The 22,165-nt window shown below is 32.3% G+C and overlaps 2 protein-coding genes across 2 annotated transcripts; both read left to right on the top strand.

Moving 5' to 3' along the window:
- The first annotated feature begins 1,274 nt into the window (after nucleotides 1-1,274).
- Nucleotides 1,275-3,747, top strand: LOC125845159 (gibberellin 20 oxidase 1-like). Its single transcript, XM_049524598.1, has 3 exons — nucleotides 1,275-1,922; nucleotides 2,389-2,710; nucleotides 3,290-3,747. Exons 1-3 carry the CDS (start codon nucleotides 1,354-1,356, stop codon nucleotides 3,551-3,553), a joined length of 1,155 nt encoding a protein of 384 aa, XP_049380555.1. The 5' UTR covers nucleotides 1,275-1,353; the 3' UTR covers nucleotides 3,554-3,747.
- A 6,085-nt stretch (nucleotides 3,748-9,832) lies between these two features.
- Nucleotides 9,833-21,592, top strand: LOC125845157 (uncharacterized). Its single transcript, XM_049524595.1, has 17 exons — nucleotides 9,833-9,989; nucleotides 11,091-11,238; nucleotides 11,677-11,768; nucleotides 11,906-11,972; nucleotides 12,610-12,737; nucleotides 12,968-13,099; nucleotides 13,189-13,328; nucleotides 14,942-15,029; nucleotides 15,687-15,863; nucleotides 17,752-17,916; nucleotides 18,057-18,131; nucleotides 18,371-18,510; nucleotides 18,616-18,733; nucleotides 20,325-20,575; nucleotides 20,730-20,793; nucleotides 20,877-20,945; nucleotides 21,038-21,592. The coding sequence occupies exons 2-17, from the start codon at nucleotides 11,127-11,129 to the stop codon at nucleotides 21,167-21,169; spliced, it is 1,950 nt and encodes a 649-aa protein (XP_049380552.1). The 5' UTR covers nucleotides 9,833-9,989; nucleotides 11,091-11,126; the 3' UTR covers nucleotides 21,170-21,592.
- The last annotated feature ends 573 nt before the right edge of the window (nucleotides 21,593-22,165 follow it).

Here is a 22,165-nt window from a genome sequence, read left to right as displayed (position 1 = left end):
GGTTATTGATTTAATCATTAAAGAAATTCAAAAACTAGTAACTGAATTGATAGACCAATAAAATAAAATACAAACAATGTCTACAATTTTGTTTAGTCGATAATCGAATATTGATCAATAAATTAGTAACATTTTTTCAATTTGATTTATCGACTATTTTTGTTTGCCATTAAAATTTCATATATATATATAAATATCTATTATAACAAGTAATTTATCTTATTTTTAATGGTATAAATTTAATATTTTAAAAAAAATATATCTATAGATATTCTTTGAATGATTAGATATTACGTCTCTTTGTGCTTGGTTCACTAAAACTGTCGTCTTACTTTGTTTAACTTTTTCGGTCCATACACGTTTTTGAAATTCTAATTATAAGAGAGGCACAATTATGAGCATCTCCATTTTAAATAATAAAATAAAATACACAAAATGTCTATTGATTTACACGTTTGCATTATTTGGATTCTTGTGTCTATTTTCTTAAACAAAATCAATACTCAATAAGAGATATATATATATATAACTCTTTTAATTTCAATCATTTAATTAAAAAATAATGATCAAAAATACATTTTCATTTATTAGTTATTATATGTTTGTGAATCTTAGCTATCGAATATTTATATTAATCCAAACACAAATACAGTTATTATTTGTTCCTTGTTTCTATCTGATATCATTCAATTAGAAAAGAGAATGGTTGAGATATATTTTAATATATAAATGATGATAATTCAGGTGGAGAGATTTATAGTACATAAAATCGGATGGATGATGTAATAGAATTCATACCATTAAATTATATAAGTTATATCAAAATTTTATTTTTGAATTGAGATTTTATTGAAAATAACGTTTTACCTTATAAAGATAAGGTATTTATACATCTTACCTTTCCAGACTCCATTATAGAATTATATTAAATATATTGTTATTATTATGCTAGAATTTTAAATTGTAACACACAATGTTTAAATTCTGAATCCGCAACGAAGAGAGTACATGTATAAGCATACCCTATAAGATGTAGAGTCCCATCAAAAGAAACGACAAAGAACACTATTGGGAATCACTTTCCTATCAAACATGTACAAAAGACAAAATAAGTTATGGACCAAAATGTAATTTTAAAAATTTGTAAGCCCTTCTAAGCAAAGTAGTCAATTTTTGGAATTATTATTTTATTTTTTGTGCTAATGACACCATGAAAAAGGCCTATATAAGATTCCAAATTTTGTTTAACTTATCATTCCCTTATCTCTTACTACTACTATTATTTTCTACATCTTTTTTTTTCCCTCACTACTATCAAAGATCAAGAAAATTTTATAAGTTACATGCAACATAATGGCAATTGATTGTATGATCACAAGAAATAACAACATGACATCCAAAGAAGATCAAGAATATGATATCATCAAAACAAATCAGTCATTGTGTTTTGATGCATCTTTGATGAAAAATGAGTCAAACATACCAAGCCAATTCATATGGCCAGACCATGAGAAGCCAAATTGTGCTAGTGTTACTAGAGAACTACAAGTCCCACTTATAGACTTAAGTGGGGTACTTTCAAATGACCCTATTGAAATCAAGAAAGCAACTAGACTTGTTAATGAAGCATGTACAAAACATGGTTTTTTCTTAGTAACTAATCATGGAGTTGACACAAATCTCATAAAAAAAGCCCATGTTTACATAGACAAGTTCTTTGAATTGCCACTTTGTGAGAAGCAAAAAGCACAAAGGAGGGTTGGTGAACATTGTGGTTATGCTAGTAGCTTTATTGGAAGGTTTTCATCTAAGTTGCCTTGGAAAGAAACACTCTCTTTTCAGTACTCTGATGAGGAGGGCTCATCACACATAGTTGAACAATATTTTCAAAGGACATTGGGTGAAAAACTTAGTCATATTGGGTAAGAGTTAATGCAAAATTATGTTTTAGTAATACTTTTTATTTTTTAGACTATTTCAAAAGTATCGACAAACTTTTTATATTTGAAAACTCTAAACTTTAACTTCATATATCCTTTGACATATTTTTATTGTCATAGAAATGTCATGTTATATTTAAAATAATTTAAGGGCACTTTGGTATGTGTCAAGAATCTATCGTTCTTTGGTACGTGTCAAGAATCTATTGTTCTTTGGTATGTGTCAAGAATCTATACGAGCAATAATCATTCCCCTTAATGATTTACTTTTATAGTCATGAAAATATCATGTCTAAAACATCAAATTCCAAAAATAATTTTAGCAGTATATGCCAAAAATATCATCGTTCTTTCTTAAATTTCGTGTCAAGTTAAAATCATCAAATAAAATGAAAATTTTTCCCCTCTCACCAATTATATTAATTGAACTTTTTGTTTTGTTTTATAGAAAGATTTATCAAGAATATAGCAATGCCATGAGCACCCTTTCTCTAGGGATCATGGAACTTTTGGGATTGAGCCTTGGTGTGAGCAAGAACCACTTCAAAGAATTCTTTCAAGAAAATGAGTCCATAATGAGACTAAATTACTATCCAACATGTCAAAAACCAGAACTCACTTTAGGGACAGGGCCTCATTGTGATCCCACATCATTAACTATTCTCCATCAAGATAGTGTTGGTGGGCTTCAAGTTTTTGTGGACAATGAGTGGCACTCCATCACTCCAAATTTCAATGCTTTTGTTGTTAACATAGGCGACACATTCATGGTAACAAATTTTCAACATGCCCCTTCACGTACTAATATTGAAATTAGAAGTCTTGATTATTGCTCGTACGTATAATGATACCAAATTAAAGTATGTGGTCATCATATCTAAAAATATATTCTCTAGTTTTCAGATAATGAGATGCATTACAAAAAAAGTGAAATTTTATTCCCCTCTCATTAATATGAGGTTTTTCAATAAAAGTTTGTCTAAAATATTTTTGACAAGCCAATTTCTGATAGAAATTTATCAAAAATTCACATTTTTTTAGTAGTGATGATGCACAACACTTTCAATAACATGATGACTTTAGTTACTCTTGTCATGCACCTAGTTGAATACACATATTTCCCATGGAACTTATTCCGACGATATCAATAAGCTCGTCAGAAATTGATCTCGATGAATATAATTTTCACTGAAAATCCCAAATTATTAATGACATTCTAACAAGAACATCAATCGAAAATTCATGAATTTCTAGTAGTGATACATGCACCCCTAGCTAGTTGAATTTTAGTCCAAATGTTCATACATATATACTCATATACTAATTGGATTTTTCCTAATTATTTGCAGGCACTATCAAATGGAAGATATAAAAGTTGCTTACATAGAGCGCTGGTAAACAACAAAGTACCTAGAAAATCACTTACTTTCTTTCTTTGTCCCAAGAAAGATAAGGTGGTGACCCCACCAATTGAATTGGTGGATTCCAACAATCCAAGAATTTATCCAGATTTCACATGGCCAACCTTATTAGAATTTACACAAAAGCAATATAGAGCTGATATGAACACTCTACAAACTTTCTCAAATTGGCTTAAAAAAACACATCCTTAACTATCTCCTCAATAAACATCTATGTAACCTTGTTGTACATGTTTTGATGAGGACATAGAAATGGAACATTATGGAGGGAGAGGGGGGGGGGGGGGGGGNGGGAGGAGGTAGTAGTTGTATGAATGATCAATTTTGTAATTTATTTGACTATGAATGAATAAAGAATAAAGACTATGATTAGTTTTACATATCTTCAGACATGGTTCAAATTTATCAGGAACATAAACTTCATATTTTTAAACATATTTTCTAGATTAACATGAAACGGAGGAAAACTTGTTTCAATTGAACACAACAACTCTTAATAAAGTAATTTATTTAGATATTTTTTATTCAAATTTTGAAGGAAAAAAATTGCACTTGCTTTCATTCATCTATTTGATAGTTAATCAATTAAGAGATGAACGAGAACACATGCAATTTTTTTTTAGAAAATCTGAATCGGTCATGTCTAATTGAAATAATACTTTATTAAGAGTTGAGATATTCAATTAAAATAAGACTTATTCATTCAAATGTCTTAAAGAAATATGCTGCCAAATTTAAGAAATAGATTATATATTAAGTCTATGTTATTTTTGTTGTATAAGTGTCAAATAGATCCAAGGAGGAATGAATCATTTAGGAAATAATACATAGTAGTAGAAAATAGAAATAGTACTCTCTATGAGGAAGAATCCATTAGTAGTAGAGTGGTACAAGAAATTGACAATTCTTTCAATATTTTAAAATGTGGATTTTTGTGCAAGTGTATGATATGTCTGGTTTTATTTTATTTTATTTCATTTTATTTCATTTATTTATAATTAGGAATTATTTTACATCTGCAAATTTGGAATTTTGTGACTTCATGAAAAATGCCAAAAGAACACTTAGGGGTCGTTTGGTGTGAGGGATAATACCAAATAGTTCCGGGATTAAATTATAGTACCGCTTATTTTGTTGTTTGGTTGGCAAGTTCGGGATAACTTATCCCGGGATTAATAATTAGTACCGAGATAAGTTATCCCTCTCTTTGGGTGGTATAGTAATCCCGGGATAAAATAGGTAAATGACAAAAATGTCTCTTTCAACCCTTTTGTTATATTACTTTTTACATTAATGAAGGGCATTTTTGTAAACAAATAAATTATTCTTAAAATTTATTATTTTGAATACAACAGACCAAACACTCAATAAAAAATAATCCCAACACAACTTATCCCATCATAACTAATCCCAACATAACTTATCCCAACATAACTTATCCCATCATAACTCATTTTCAAACCAAACGACCCTTAGGGCATTGTCTTGCTCCTTGTCTTGGTATGGAGCAAGACTCCTTCCTTCCCTATCTTGATAGGGAACCTTTTTCCTTTTATTATATTTAATATTACACATTTATATTAATTAAAAGTTTTAAGTAGTTTCTGACATTGAGTGAGAAAGTAAAATAATTTAATAAGATCTGAAATCCACCAGTATATAAAATGTCCACCAGTATATAAACTTCTTAAAATTTTACGAACACATAAAATATTTTTAAAAATAATGGTAGGGATCCATTTTTTTGTTTTAATTAATGATATGTGAAGCAAATTTGTATTAATCTAGGCCTCAAAATGAGAATCGACATCATGAAAAAAGAAAAAAAAGTCAACACAATTATATTTGACAATAAATTTATTTTGAGTTTTATGTGTTAGGTCAATTACTATTTATTTATTTTTACTAATTTAGGTTATCAAAAGTTCAAAAACTATATCAAAACTATATATTAATTCTTGCCCCAGCAACAATAAATACAAAAATATTATGGAGAGTATGTTTGTCCCCATGTAACTCTAATTACCTCATGATTAACACCTGTTGCAATTTTTATTTTTTAATTAATAGAGCATAGATAATGAACATTAATTAATTAGTGTTTACTAATAATATAAAGGAATTTTATGTTATAAAATCATTTAAAAGGTATTTACAAGTAATTCTCAATAAAAAGAGGGGATTACAATCTTGAAAAAAAATGAAAGTTGTCTACTAAAACAAATAAATATAGCCCGACAATGTAAAATATCCTTTATTTTGTTTGTCAACAATGAAATCAAACCATATAAAACATAATTTTTCGACGAAGAACATGAAAATAATAGGGCCTAGACGTAGATGAACCTTTATAGCCATTTGATAGATATAAAAACGACAAATCCCCCTTTGTTTGTATTGCATGCTATTTGTGCCAAATGCCACTATTGTGCGTTTAATTAACTATAAACATTTTAAATTTGAATCCTAAAAATAAAATTAATTGAGTCTCATATTTAATCGGACGATAAATTTAAGAGAATTCAAATTTTGAAAATAATTTTTTTTGTCCCATATCTAAACGATGATAGAAGTAAAAATATTAATTTATCATAATACATGAATAATTAAATAGTAAACTGTCCGTTAACTACAATTTTTTTGAATATTCATAAGCAAATATAGACTTACATGACGAAAAAGAACGACCAGTTGTTGAAACAATTTTTTTCTTTTTTTAAAATTCTGAATTCTGTCTTGTAGTATTATTTTTGTTGAGTTATGAATTATTATTTATACTAGTAAAAATAATCAGATATGAAACCAAACAAAGACAATAATTCTGTGATGATTGTACAACAATAATAATAATAATATGTTCAAATGCAGTTTTATAAGTGAAATTTGAGGAAAGTAAGACAAACATAGATTTTATTTTTATCTTTGAAAAATAGAGAGATTATTTTCGATAGACTTCGACTTAAAAAACAAATCGTTAATTACTAGAAACAAATATTTTTTTCCATCGCGAATCAGTTAAAATTTTGTGTTATAGAATATGATTTTTCCACTAATTTTTTGCTAAATCAGCTCACTAAAAAAATACATGATAGAAAAAAATATTCTCAATAAAATAGCGAAAAATATTTATGAATAAAAATTATATTATGTATATAAATATATATTAAAAAATTATACATATACTTTTGACCATTTTGGGACAAAGTTCCTAATTACTTTATTAAAGTAGTGGTTTTAGTTATCACACATGACGTGGATAATCTTTATAATTATCTTCTTACATTTTTCTTAATTTGTCTTTTCTTCCAACATTTTATTTTGATAATGAAATGAAATTATTCATATATAATTAAGGAAAAGGACAAAATTGTTTGTAATAATAATTAAAACAAGAACACTAACTCCTATATGGCAATATCGCTTAATTTGTCTTGGCTAGAATTGGGACTTGACACGTTTTTATATAATGTTTTTTTAAAAAATAAAATATTAATTCTATAGTATTAATTTTCTTATGAACTTTAAATATTTTTTCATGAAAGCAACTAAATTGTAGTTTGTGGTGTCAACCTTTTATTTCAATTTTGTTTTATTATTAATTGTTATATCAAATTAAGTGCATGAAAATGACTCGAGTCTCTTCATGTATATGTTTGTCGTCGATTGTTTATTGGACAAGAAATAATACAAAAATGTTGCTTTCTATCAAATTTTTTTGTCAGTGATATCTTACAAATTTAACCTTATCTATATTCGGAGCTATTTTTAAAATAGTTTGACACAATGAAACGGAAGCTCATGTGAATTGTGGAATCTTTTATCCTAGTGTAACAATAATAAAACGTAATAAAATATTACGATCGCTTAATATAAAAAATACGAGTATGATAAATTTGTTGTGTGTTGTTGTAGAGGGTGAAAGGGGTTAAGGGGATTATGTTTTGGATTCTTTTTGGTATTTTTAATACTAAACACTAATTCAACAAATCTGATAAATATTTATTTTTGTCTTTTTATCAATTTTAATCATGTAGAAATTGGCTATACATTTGTTATAACGAATTCTATACTAGCAACAATAAATATAAATTTAATGGCTGACTAAAAAAGTTAAAAGATCTTTTTTTTTCTTTTTAATTTTCACTACCTTAACATGCTTTTGTCTTGAGGCGTAATTTTAGTCAATGAATTTATGTCATGTGGTGTAATTTATGCCACTCAGTTTATGCCTTAGACATAACTTGTATCGTTGCACTTATTCTCCTGACATAATTTGGGCTTAATTACTTTTGCAATTCAGACATAACTTGAGCACACTACATTTATGTATGGGGCATAACATGTACCTTGTGCCAATAAACTTGAGCATTTTTTTTGTTGCTTAAAGCTCTCAAAGGTAAAAACTAAAGACTACAATTTTAAGAGCATTTGTGCCAATGACCCCAAAATAAAGAGTCCAATAGACCCACAAGAAAAGACCAAGAGTCCTAGTTGTATGTAGCCCAACAATATTTATGCTTAAAACTAAAATTTTGGCCCAAATAAGTGCTTTAGAAGAGTTGCTAAAGGTTAGGATTTTCCCCTAGTGAATTCACTATTGGCTTGTTATTTGAAATCAAGTTATAATCTCAAAATTAATTTTAAGAAATATTTGGATAAGAATACCCTCAACTTAAAAGAGTGTGAAGACCTACTTCTTTATCTTTTTCTGTTTACTTCGAACTCCATCGAAAGGTGAAAATAAACAATATGGAATTATCTAGTATTTTATTAGTTTCAGTATTTTTTTCCCGTAAAAGTACAATATGGTGAAATTTAACTTCTAAAAGTTCATACTCCAAGAAAATGTTTTGAAATTCACATATAAGGAGTCTTTGAATCCGTATTGGATGTAATTTTTCTATTTTAACATAAATTTGAACGGAGAAATTGTACTTACAAAATGCAATATATTTGATTTAGAGATTTTTTATTTTATTTAAAAAAAAAAAAAATTTGATCATTTATGAGGGTTGAGTTTGGCATCCCGAACTTATACATGATAAAAAAAAGTAGAGATACTATAAACAAGCTCTACTAATAAGTAACACACAAAAAAGTTCAAGTTATTGTGGAGGCCAAATGGACATAGTATGTTATGTTTAAGTTATAGTAATAGTGTGTATATGTAAGGTCGAGAGTTTGCTCCCCTCTCTCTGAGAAAAGAAAAGAGATAGAGAATTCATGTACTTCGCTATTTTCTGTAAATCCATCATATCGTTACTTTTCTCAAATAGTAATTTTCTATGTGTCGTACTATAACGCTTAGAAAAATAACTTGATAAAGTGTTTTTAGAAAGTTGATTATATAGGGGTAGGTATTTGGAGAACTCCAAAATTGAAAAAGAATTAAAAAAAAATTCTTATAAATACGCCACATAACTTTCAAGATAGAAGTTATCCCCATTTTCTTGACCCATACTGATGATAATTTTATAGAGTTGCCTACTTCTCCTTCATTGGGAGTATATTGTATTAGAGCGCTTCGTAATACTTGACTTAGAAGGAATAAAATTCAAACCTATGACACATTTTTGCTCATTTGAAAATTTTCATCTATAATTTACGTGATGGATACATGTGCAATTATTAAGCAAAGACAGTAATAGAGCAACTCTCCATTGGCATGTCAGCTGATCTATGCACAAAGTGAAGCTGTGAAGGTACCAAATCCTTCATAGTAAATCGAATACGATTTTGAGGGATTTGATTTATGGAATAAATGTATGGATCAAGAAACAAATCAACATGAAAATATTATCTGCATAAAAACAAAAGAGAAATGAGATTAGGAGAAATCACATGTAGATGTTGAAACATTTATGAAAATATTTGTGATTTGATTTTTTTTTTAAATTATTTTGTTCAATCTATTAATATTTGGATGTTCGACTTTAAATTATTTTGTAGATTCGAAAAAATTAGACATAAAAAAGAAGCTCGATATATTGTAGATTTTCGAGAGAAGTATTGAGCACACCCCAAAATTTGACATAAATTATTAGTTTTGTCCTGAACTATTGACAACCTTAAAAACACCCCTCTACTTGACTAACTAAATTTAGATATATCAATGATCTGCCACATGACATAACAAGTTGTCTCAAACTCTTGTAGAAGCGTATGACTCTTATTAAAATATCAAAAAAGTGTTGAAAACACCCTAAACTTGACAAGAATTAGGAATGTATTTCATTCACGTTGAAAGATTGTATGTGTATCTAAGTTCAGTTAATCAAGTAATGAATGGTTTTAAGACTATCATTCGGAGATGAAACTAATAATTTATGTCAAATTTAGAAGTGTTTTCAATACTTCTTATTTTCATTTTTGAATTTTGGTTGAAAGATTTTTTTTTCTTTTTTTCATAAAGATATCAAAAGTTATATTAATTTTAAATTAGGTATAAAAACTAAAATTACAAACATTCAAACAAGTTGTAGGGTTCCAAATTGCAAATACCCAATAAGTCGACAAATCTTAATCGCCGGCTGCTACCGCTGCTGCTCAGAGCCGCCACGTCACTGCTGCTGCAGGTTTCCGCCTCGCCTGACACTGCTCATTCGTCTTCTTCGTTGCACTCACTAAGGTAAACATCACTGAAATTGTATGTTCAGCCCATTAGTGCTTTTTGTCTATTTTTCAAATAGAGGGAAGGGTTAAAAACATAAGTACTTAGTTTTTTAGAGTTCATACCTAAATGAATAGGTGTGCGAATTTCCTACCTAGAAATAGCACCAACTTATAGTTGCGGTATGTTTTGATAAATAGTTCATGATAGTTCAAGTAGGAAACTCAGGCATACCTATAGTTCAGGTATGAAACTTGAAATAGTTAGAAGTGTGTTTTAATTATACATGATAGTTTCTATAGGAAATTGACACTCCTTATAGTTCATGTATGAAACTAGAAAATCAGAATATTAATTTATACCATGACTATATATATATATATAAACTTTGATGCTATCAAGCATTAAAGGTTCATTAGCTATAGTTCAGGTATGAAACTCGAAATAATTAAAAGTGTGTTGATAAATTATCGATGATAGTTTCAATAGGAAACTAACACACCTTATAGGTCAGGTATGAAACTCATGCATACCTATAGTTTAGGTATGAAACTCGAAATAGTTAGAAGTGTGTTTTGATAAATTATCGATGATAGGAAACTGACACACCTTATAGTTTAGGTATGAAACTAGAAAATCGGAATATTAATATATACCATGACTATATATATATATATACTCTAATAGTATCAGCCATTAAAGGTGCATTAGTAGTTAAAAAGGGAGGTATGAAAGTAAGAGGTAGTGCTTCTAAATAATTTTTCTTTTTTGCTACAAGTGTTCTTTTTCCTTAATTTTTTTCTTATTTGGATCGGGTCAAAAATCCCTTAAATATATGACATGTATAGTCATAATATTTTTCACGAATGATTATTTAATATATATTTTATATAATTAAATTATACATAATCATAAAAAATTAGTATTATTTGTCATAAACACAAAGCATTGAAAAACTTTGATGAGAAAAAAAATGAAAATAAAAAGGGAGAAAACCAAAAACAAAAAAAATAACTATAATCTTATAAAGGTTTAGTTCCTTAAGGCCTTTGAAACTCTTCTGTATTTGTTCAAGAAAACAGTTTCTCTTAATAAAGGTTTAACCTTTTTGAGATTTAGGTTAAACCCTTTGCTTCAGTTCCTCCAAATTACAGGATGGGAAAGAAATCAGGAAAGTTCAAGAAGAAGGAAAACAACCCTCCAAAGAAATCAAAAATTGATTTTTACAATGAAGATGATGATATGATGAATGATGCTATTGATGCCTGTAAGTTTTTCCCTTTTATAAACTCTATCTACTTATCTTTTTATCAAAGTTAGCATAAGATACAAAAACCCCCATACCCCATTTGTGGGATTATACTTATTATTTTGTTGTTGTAGCATTAGATACAAGAATATATATGCAAAAAATTGTTTTTTTAGAGAGAAATTTACTTTTTTGAGTCCATGGATGGAGAGAGAGCATTAGAGCAAAGATTGAGCTAGTGTTTTGAGGTTATGGATTCTGAATCTTAAAAAAATGCAGCTTTATAAGGTTTGAGCCAAACTTATTGGATTCTGCTGAACCTGTAGGCGAAGCTATAGCTGGGCGAGGGGCGAGGGGCGAGGGGCGAGGGGCGAGGGGCGAGGGAGTGTGTTATAAAAAAATGTTTTTACATGTTAAAGAATTTATCTGTTACTAATCTTTTTGGTTAATTTGTAGTTCATGAAAAGAGAGATATCATTCCACTGAATGTTAATGAAGATTCGGCAGAGTCGGATGAGGATAATGAGCATCCCGTGTATGATCTTAAGGTGATAATGAGTTTTCTTTTGCAACTTTTATCTTCATACTGAAGGCCTATAAACTGTATTAAGAAATTAGAGTACTAATTTGATGTAAAGCAAGTCAACTAATTACTCAAGGTTGGGGAACTGTTTCCTTTGTATAGGAGGATGAAGATGAGGAGGATGAAGATGACGACTTTGATGATGCACTTACTGGCCTTGGTGCTAAAAGTATGCAATTAAATTCGAACTTGTGACTGCCTTTTGTTATTGAAATGAAATACTTACTGAATTGCCTATCCTGTTTGTTTGTTATGAAATTCTTCTCTGATATTCCCTTTTAGTGCTTCTGAAGGCAACATAGAGCATAAGATCAGTTTAGATTTATTTAAGGAGTTTCCTCTCCCAAAAAATGGAAAAGAAAAAGAAAAAAAAAGCAGAATAGAAATATAGCAGCCTTTTACTCTCATTAAGATTTTGAAAATGCATGTGGGGTGGTGGTGAGAGGAATTCCTAGTGTTTGATTATTGAATTGAGGCTAATTAGGCTGGAGACTAAATATTAATGGTGTGTTCGAACTGTGTAATATTGCACGAAGCTCAGTAGGTCTAACCACTTAGTTACTATTTCTACTGTGGCTCCTAGTTCTTAAGTTTCTCTGAACTGAGCTTCTACACATAGATGACAGGAGGAAGACTCCTTCCATACTTATTTGTTGAATTAATAAGCAAATTTGTTTCCTTCGGATTCTAGCTTTTACATTTCTTTTGGTTCTTGATCTGTTAATATATGCCTCTTTTTTGCCATATTTCCTTGGATCTTCTGTCTTTTAATATATAAATCTTTTGAGTACCTATTTTTGCCTTAGTTGCAAGGACACAGAAATACTTACAAGCTACTATGGGTGGGGTCGAGGATGAAATGCATGATGAGGCTGAACAGGAGAAAGAAGAAATGTGGGGAAGAGGAAAGAACATTTATTATCAAAATAAAGAGGTAGCATTTCACCTAATTATTTGCTTAACTTTTATTCTTTTATGACATAATTATATAAGGCACGCTTGGAGAAACCAATACTTTACTGGCTTTAGAGACAACAATATGATGTCAGAGGATTATCCTCTCCTTACTGTTTCAATAGTACCTGTAGGCTGTAACATAGTTCTTTGATCATGTTGTCATTTGCATGCAACACTTGAAGTCACTTGAACATTTTTGTTTGTTAGTATGTTGAAGAGTCAAGTGATGAGGACCTTATTGCCGAGGAGGAGGCAGAGATATTGAGAATGCAGCAGAAAAAAGCTAAATCCCTATCTGCAGCGGATTTTGGGATTGAAGATGATGAACTCACATTTGAGGTGAGAAATTCAATTTATATCAATGTTCATTTGATGATTCTTTCTTATATTTTGAGGTTGGAAGTGGAATCTTATGAGTAACATTGCAGGAAATTTTGGTCCAAGGAAAACCTGGATCAGCAGTTTCTGCAGATGGAGAAGCCAAAAATGAAACTGGCACTGCTTATGAGGAAGTGCAGAAGGATTTGAATGCTTTGACAAAAGAAGAGCAAATGGATGTTGTCTATAGGTGAGCTTCTCTGTCCAGCATATGCTAATTTCAGGGCAAAATGTTGCTTCTTTTAAGTTCTATTGCCTGTCATTGTCGATAATGTTATGTAATGTATCATGATAATATCAGTATAGGAAAAGGGAGGCACATAAATAGATATCAGTACATTCTCAATAATCGGGAAAGCAAAATAGAAGAGAAAATGGCAGGTGATGAACTAAGTTTTCCTACAGAATAGTTTATATTTAATTTTACAGCTAAAGGCTGTGGAAGTTGACAACAACAACAATAACAACATACCTACTGTAGTCCCGTAAGTGGGGTCTGGGAAGGGTAGGATGTACACAAACCTTACCCCTACCTTTGTTGTGGAAGTTGACAAAAGAACAAAAACTCTTATGTGTTGCTCAGTTCAGACTCCAATATGACAATGATATTTGAGGACCCATTTCTGCAATATCCTCAATTTGACCATTTAAAAATGGATCATGATATGTTAGTGTCAGAGGTTTTAGTAGGAACTTCCGATAGTTAGCAGCTGTCCCTGTTACATATCTGTTCTGCACGGAGATGGCGGACTTCAGGATATTGAATACCATGCTAAGCAGAGAAGCTTACTGATGAAATAAGGAAATTGGATCTCAATGACACTTTTTTGATAATGCAACTCATAATCGTGCAATAGAAGAAAGCCAGACGGAGCATGCCTTGTGTCACATTGTTATCAATGGCTTCACATTTTTTTATGAGGAAGTTGATTCTATGTCTAGGAAGTACAATTTATTATCGAGGCAAAGTGGTAGGTCAAGAGTGCAATGCCAGAAGATCTTGAGAAGTGGGGCCACTGGATGTTAGTAACCACTGCATCTATTTTCTTAAATGTGCCTCATAAGCTTTTATTTGTATTAAGATCATGTAGAACAGGGAGAAAAGTAGGCTTGTGGGTCGCAATTGAGTCACAAGATCAAGATGTTGAGTATTCAAGGGTAGTTGTCTCAGGTTTAAACCCCAACAAAGGCAAAAACACAAGGTAGTTTGATTTCTTCCCATCTGTCTTGGTGGACAGGGTTAACCAGTACCTCTGTTGGCGGGAGGTAGCATGTACCCCATGAAATTTCCCAGACGCCATGCTTATTAAAAGGAGTAGTCAAACGTAGCTAGCTATACGGAGGCATGGGAGTCAGGGAGCTACTTCAGAGGTGTCGATGTGTTCATTTCAACAAGGAAGAATGAAATGGAGCTTTCACAAGATCTGAGGATTCACTATGGAGTTCAGTCCATGATATATAGATGAGATTACCAAATATCTAGTTATCCCCTGGACGAGATCACTAAATATGTAGTTGGCCCCCTGTCCAAATTTATTGTACAGGATCAGAAGTGTTCAGTTGAAATGTCTGTCCGTCACGGCACAATGGCCTTCTTTTATGGAATTCTACATTGCATGCTTGTGATTTTCGAGTCAAATATAAGAATCTTCGATGTGTGTTGTCTGCTTCTAATGTCGTTGGCTAGATATTGTCTGGGAGGTTGCTAACATTTACTTTTGCAGGTTATATGATGCTTCTGACTTGTTTCTCAATAAATTAGAAAAGTTGTGCTTCTGATCTATGATCTTCTTGTGATTACAGTTCTGCACCTGAATTGGTTGGTTTGCTGTCTGAGCTTGGTGAAGCGCTTGAGCAGCTCGATAACAAAGTTAATCCCCTATTCAACAAGGTATGTGCATTAGAAATTCCACTAACTACAGGTCGGTCGCTATTATGCTATTCAAACCTGAGTCTTCTGTGGAAGATACTAGTCTAACTGCGTATTGGCGTTCTCGCCAAATGCCAAATTCTATTTACGCCCCCAAGGCCTAGCTCAAGTGGCAAAAGGTGGAGGATTTGTGGCTTAGGTCGCAGGTTCAAGCCCCACACCATGCAAAGCGAAAACCGGTATTTAAGTGGAAAAGGGTAGAGGGGCGGGCCCATTATCCATCGAGTTTAGAAGGCTGTGATTGGTCCAAAGGGCGGGTCACATACGGATTTCTCGGTTATCAAAAAAAATAATTCTATTTACATTGTGAAATCCACACATACATTTTAGACCTGCTTGGCTGTGGTTCCCTTTAAACAGTTTTTGGGTTCTTCGGTGACAGTTTTTGTAGTTAGTTACTTGGGATCTGTTACTGTTATAAAGATGCTCCGCTGAAAGGATGAAATAATGAAGGTTTAGAAATGATTGGTTGGGGTAGTGTAACTGACAATTTTAGTTAAAACAGTGAGAGTTGACTCATACAACAATGGAATTAGTCGTTCTTCTAGTTAGAAACTGAATGCAGTTTTTGGTAATATTGCACCTGTCAGCATTTAACTTCTGTTTTTCTCTATTAAGATTAATGGAAAGATTATGATAAAAGGCGGGATGCACTACATTGAGGTGGAGAAGCTGCTTCTGCTGTCATATTGCCAAGCTATATCTTTCTACCTACTTCTCAAAACTGAGGGGCAGCCAGTGCGTGATCATCCAGTCATTTCACGCCTTGTGGAGGTCAAGAATCTGTTGAATAAGGTTACAACTCATATCATAGGATTCAAACAACGAAACATGGCCAAATTACTGCTTGCCAGTTTTTGTTAATTCTGTTAATGATGACATTGTTTGCTGGAAAATCAGTCACTTGTTTATGTGGTATATGCATAATTGATGAGATAAGACTGCTTTATCTAATCTTTGAGATATATACCAAGCGAATTGTGTTCACATACACATGTTGAAAACATTTATTTGCCGACCACCTCATATGGTAATCAGCAGACTTTCAATATAAAGGTACTACCATTAGCTGTTAAAAATGGAAAAGGTTAACACATAGTGTAGTTATTTTGCTCATGGACAAAGCTAGAGGACACTTTATTATCTAGTTGATACTTATGAAATATATCTATATGTTTGACAAAGGTTTCAATTCTTTAACTCACCCTCCTTGTAAAAGTCTATGTTATTCTGTCTGCATCTGGGCGGTTTCTTCTTTAGTTTAGTGTAAAAAGTATCTTAGTGCTAATCTGAACTTGTTTATTCATCCATCGGCAGCTTCTTCCTCCCTTGCCCTTTTCTATATGAAGCTTGATGAAATCGACTCCAACATCAAAGTGCTTTTTCATTACTGTATTTAGCAGTGTGAAATCTTTAGGTGTAAATTGCATCACCCAGATAAGGTTTATTTTGTTTTTTCATGATATGGTTTTAAATTCAATATATGTTTATGTGTTAATAAGCGAACAACTTTTTTGATGGTGTTTGGGAAATACCTACAAGGACTATACATCAAGCCTTCTATACAGTAATTGCTCAATCATCTATTCATCCTGGATTTTATGTATGTACCAAATATCTATCGATCATCAATCAACAACACCTCAATTCTAATCTAGTCGAGGGCTTAAGGTCTAGTTATGAATTCTCTGTACTGATTCTGCTCTATTGGGTCCCCTTCATTCCCAAACATACAAAAAATAGAACCTCGATCTGCAGTTCAAACAACTCTTTTCCACTACATTAGAAGCTCTATGATGTCTTTCTCACCTTGTGTCCCCCATGACTGCATCTGGATAACTTCCTATGCTTCCTTTCCTGCCCCTCTATTATCCTTTCTACCAAAAAAACATTTAGCATTAAATTCCATACTGCTGTCACAAATATTCAGTTCTAACAGATGGATTAAATTTCTTTGGTTGTTCTACTGTTCCACAGAAAATGTAAAGGACAACCCTTTTTCCCTCTTCTTCAGTTCTCTGTAAATGGACATGAAGGTCACTTATTTCTACCACCCTTTACTGAATTGTCATTTCCGTACCCAAGTATCCTTCCTTTATCTTACATGTTGTTTTGCAAAACAGTTAAAACCCTTAGAATCCTACTCTTGCCTTTTTTCTCTTATCTTGTAACCATGACATTCGGGTCAGCTTGTGCATATCTCGACTAACTCCACAGATACCTGCACACCTTGTCCACTTCATTAACCACTAGGCCAAACCCTTGGGTGCCTCTTGCATATTTATTCTAAGTGAATACCCCATAAAAATATTCTCCAGCCTTCTTCTTAATTTGTTTGATAAATATATCTGTCTAGCATAGCTAGCTAAACTCATTTGTCAAATAAGTTAAATATGTGGATTTCCGTGGAAGGATTCTGTAATTTTTTAATCAAGTTTTCTCGAGTCTTAGAGAATTTGAAGTGGGAATAGTATACTAACTGATCATAACCTAACGTATCAAATTTGTTAATCATGTACTGATTAAACATTTTTAGCTTGTTTAGATGCTAAATGATGTTGCCAAATAGTTGCTAAGTCCTCTCCTTGTTCTTCTGCTTTATTTGATTCTTGGCTATCTTCATTGCGTATACCCTGCTCCTCTCTTCCTATCTTTATAGGTGTTAACAAATTAATTTTTGCAGATGAAAGAACTTGATGGATATCTTCCTTCTAAACTAGAAGACTTGTTACACAAGAATGTTGATAATGTAACTGGTGTAAAGTTGGCGGGAAGGAACTTGGATTCTGAATCTCTCCCCATTAGTGACAAGCCTTCTGTGGTGTCGACTGATATTCAAGAAGCAGAGGTAATTTCAGTTTGATTCATCTTATTTTGTTGCTCAAAGCATAATTTTTTTCCTTTTATGGGCTGATTTTGAATTAAAACCTTTTGTTGTTTTTACTGAGCAGCTCTGTAAGATTTAGTCTAATTTTTCCATTGTTTTAGCCTCATGAAGCTGAGTTGGCGGAGTTAAATGGTTTAAACAGTCAACGGAAAAAAGAATCAAAACGCAAACGCCAGGTAAATGGTGTATGTATCTAAGCACACCTCTGTTTTGCTTATCAACCATCAGCAGGTGTGTCCACTGTCACTGTTACAATACGAAACAAGTGTCACCAGACTTGTGCCAGTGTCATTGTCATTTTTATTTCTAGCAACTCTTTTACCCATGTTCCTATCTGTTGTAAGATCACCAGATCTCTTTTTTTTTTACCAGTAAGATGTAGATCAAATTAACTAACATTAAAGAATTGTGGCAGGATGATCAAGTTGGTATCCAAAGCATGGAAATGTTAAAAGTGAGAGCTTCTCTTGAGGAAAAATTGAAGCAGACAGGTGTTTTAAGTTCCATTGCATGGAAAAATGAAAAACAAAACAAGCGCTCACGACTTCTGAATGGGTATCAATTTGCTTCGCAATTTATTTCTCCATCTACCTTTTCTGTTAGTCAACATAAATTAATGCAAACATGTCACTAATGGGAAGTCTAATGAATTATATGCAGGCTGTTGGCAACTCCTGATGATTTTGATGATGATGCCATGGGTGCTGAAGATGATCGTGAGACACGAAGTTTAAACAAGTTGTCTAGGCTTTTAACTCCTCAAGTAGCAAGACCCAAGGTGTGGATCACAACTGCTTTAATTCTGTCTTCATTTTGTTGATTTTCTTGTAAATAAATATCCTATGTCTTTTATGTGAGTGTATGCAACTGCATTGAGATATGGTTCTCTGAACTTGTGGAATTTGACAGTCATTTCAACTTCTGTCTCTGTGGATGGCTCTCTTTCGCTATAGAGTTGCCCCCTTTTCCTTTTTTGGTGGTCACTCTAATATTTTTCCCTTATTCCTTCTTGCTTCCCTTATAGCAATTGCCAAGTATGTGAAAGAAAAAAAAAAGGAAACCTTCTTTGACCTTGATATTTATAAATGGCCAATTGATTTGTGACGGAGCAGTATATCTTTGCACATATTTTCAAGAAGTTACATATTTAGATGTTGCAATTGAATGAGGTCATAATTTAGGTTATTTGAGTCGTATTCAGTAACATTTTGACTGGATGCTATTGTTAAGTTTTTAGTTCTCCAGTGTGCTTATCAGAGTGACTACAACTGTGTTTCTAGTTTCTACTGTTTGATGTCACAGTTTTCTTATTTGTGGCAATTTGGATTATTTTGAAGCCTTCATGTTGGCACATGTTGTGTTTAGCTGCTCTTCATTTTCGAGTTCCAAATTTTTTTTTTCTTTTGATCAAGTAAGTTATCACTGATAATAACAAGGCCAACTTGGCTGTATACACGAGATATACCAAAAAAGTAGAAACCTACAAAATATGGTTCTCTCCAAAAGACACCCAATCCTCTATACAAATAAGAACTACATGGGTGCACCAAAAGAGAATAAGGGATCGGAGACTACTACTCAATTGAGCAAAGCTCTTCTGCACCCCTTCAAAAGCTCTCCCATTTCACTCTTTGCAAATGCTTAGAGCTAGTGGAGTAACATTCCACGCCTTGTGCCTTCTTTCTCCTAGCTCCTCTCTTCCGGCTGACATCAACTCCTTCACAGATCTTGGCATTACCTAAGTGACGCCAAACCATGTAAACATATCCTCCCATAACCTCGTAGCTAATTTGCAATGTAACAAAATACGATCCACGTCCTCACCAGCATCCTTACACAAGAAACACCAGCTCATGTAGACAACCTTTCGCTTTCTAAGTTTCTGTGCTGTCAAAATCACCCCTCACAAATATCTGTATTACAAGATCAAATAAATGCAGTGTGGTTAAATAATTGTGCAAGCACTTAGTGCTGACAATATTAAGGTACTGCAAAATTTGCTTTGACACTTCTTCTCCTTTCCTGTTTCCTCGGGTATTATATTCATATATGTGTGTGTGTGTGTGTGTGTACATATATTCACTTTTTTGTTTTATAAAAGAAATAGATATTGTCTAGTATTTGAAACCAATCGGTAATCGCGTAGGGGCCATTATAGGGGGAAGTACTCCTTACTAGGAATTTCTCCATTCCTAGGGCTCGAACTTGACGACTACATGTGTGTCTATTTTGCTCATGTTAAAGTGGATTTCTGTTACAGTCATTTTCGTTGCATGGAATCCTTTTCCTGCTTTCAAAATTCGCCTAGTATGTCTCCTGTAATTTAACCTAATTAGATGTATTATAATAAGTTTTGTTCCTTTTGGAAGATAATTTCTGGTGATGATGATTTACCTAAACGAGATGACATTGGAGAAAGGAGAAGAAAGCATGAACTGAGAGTTCTAGCCGGAGCTGGAGTTGAACCTACTGATGATGTCAATGATGAGCCTGGTGACCATGCAAGTGACGATGTTGCTACTTCTGACGACAGTGAAATGGACTCAGATATGGAATTCTACAGAGAAGTCGAAAAGCAACATTCAGCTAAGCTTGCTGCTAAAGAAAAGATGTATTCAAGGTTAGACTCAATATTGTTTTAAGATTGTTAAAGCAAGCATGCTAAACTACTTTCATGTGAAAGATTTTGAGGATGCCTCGCCAATATGGATTATTATGTATATCCTTTTAAGTCCTGCAATTGTCATTTAATTCACCACAATTCGCCACTGTAGAACCCCAGCTATGCTGTCAATGCCAGAAACTGTTGTGGATGGGAAGCGCCAGATAAATTACCAGGTATGACATATTAGCCTTGCTGTCAATTGCAATCATGACATTCCTTTTTCTTTCACTAAGCTTGGCGTTTCCTTATTTTCTAGATGGAGAAGAACAGAGGCCTTACTCGTAATCGTAAGAAGCAAGATAAAAATCCAAGGAAGAAATACAGGGTAAGTGGCTAAAGCAGAATTACTTGTGCTTGAAAGAACCAGTTCCCTTATATAAACAATGTTGACAAACTGTGTCTACTTCTCTCTCTCAGGGGAAACATGAAAAGGCTCAGAAACGTAGGGAAGGACAAGTTCAGAAAATTAAGAAACCAAGTGGTCCTTATGGTGGAGAAACTACAGGAATTAATGTTGGTATTAGTCGAAGTATCCGATTTAAGGGATAAAAGTCGCGTGATATGTGGTTTAAGCACACGTCTCAAAGTTCAAGTGCTTCAATAGACAAAAGCTTAGTATTTAAGTGGAGAATGGTAAAGTTGTGTACCCGTTATTCACCGAGTTCTAAACCTTGCATCACACTGGCCCTCGGGAATTTCTCGGTTACGAGTAAAAAGTGTAAAGAGCTGATATTCTCTTATTGTTGTTAAAATCAGTCTTTCCTTCTTACTTCCAATTTTGTTATCCTTGGAAGAGGGGAGTGGAAAGGCATATATATTAGATGGAATGTGAACTGCTTCTGTTTCTTTTAAGCTTTTTAATTGTCTATGTTGTGTTGATGTCAACTTGCATACTTTTGTAATGGCTAGCTTATAATTTTCTTGTTTTCTATCATAAGCTATATATCAAAACACTTCTTGAAGTTGATTGGACCATGTATTTGATTAGAATCGTCAAAAAGTGCATGGCAACTTAATTTATTCATAAAATTTCGTCCATATAACGACTGATTCATTAATTTCAAGATGTGTTATGATTAATAATTATTGATAATTCAAATTAAAAAACGCAAATACCAGATAGTTTAGGTAGAAAATTTACAAAAAATTGATACTTCTAATATATTTTTCACCATAATCTTTTAATTATTTACATGGACTCCCATTTAGTGCCATTTTTAAATTAAAAAAGAGAGTATACATTACACATCATCAGAGTAATAAGGCAAATATACTTTGATAAATGGTTGATAATAATTAAGATAGAAAATGTGTTTGAATACTTCACTAGCTAGAATGAAATAGACATATGACACCATATTTTGATCTTGTAATACTAGCAAATTTTGTGGTAACAGCTCGTGTTTGAGTGGAAAAGAGAGGGAAAACAACTCGTGTTCGATTTCTCCATGGAAAGTAAGGAAAACAAGTTCATTATATTCCACATTGATTGTCTTCTCCACGCCCTTACCCTCCATCCTCATCACTAATAGCATATGCTTGAAT

This window comes from Solanum stenotomum, chromosome 11 (assembly GCF_019186545.1).
Source record: "Solanum stenotomum isolate F172 chromosome 11, ASM1918654v1, whole genome shotgun sequence".
Lineage (NCBI taxonomy): Eukaryota > Viridiplantae > Streptophyta > Magnoliopsida > Solanales > Solanaceae > Solanum > Solanum stenotomum.
Note: the sequence above shows the minus strand (reverse complement) of the source record. Positions and strands in the feature narration are given on the sequence as shown.

Coding starts and splice junctions, on each gene's coding strand:
- LOC125845159 (XM_049524598.1), top strand. CDS start 1,354: ATGGCAATTGATTGTATGATCACAAGAAATAACAACATGACATCCAAA. Junction 1,923..2,388: donor GAAAAACTTAGTCATATTGG/GTAAGAGTTAAT, acceptor TTTGTTTTATAG/AAAGATTTATCAAGAATATA. Junction 2,711..3,289: donor ACATAGGCGACACATTCATG/GTAACAAATTTT, acceptor AATTATTTGCAG/GCACTATCAAATGGAAGATA.
- LOC125845157 (XM_049524595.1), top strand. CDS start 11,127: ATGGGAAAGAAATCAGGAAAGTTCAAGAAGAAGGAAAACAACCCTCCA. Junction 13,100..13,188: donor ATGATGAACTCACATTTGAG/GTGAGAAATTCA, acceptor GTAACATTGCAG/GAAATTTTGGTCCAAGGAAA. Junction 18,734..20,324: donor CTCAAGTAGCAAGACCCAAG/GTGTGGATCACA, acceptor TCCTTTTGGAAG/ATAATTTCTGGTGATGATGA.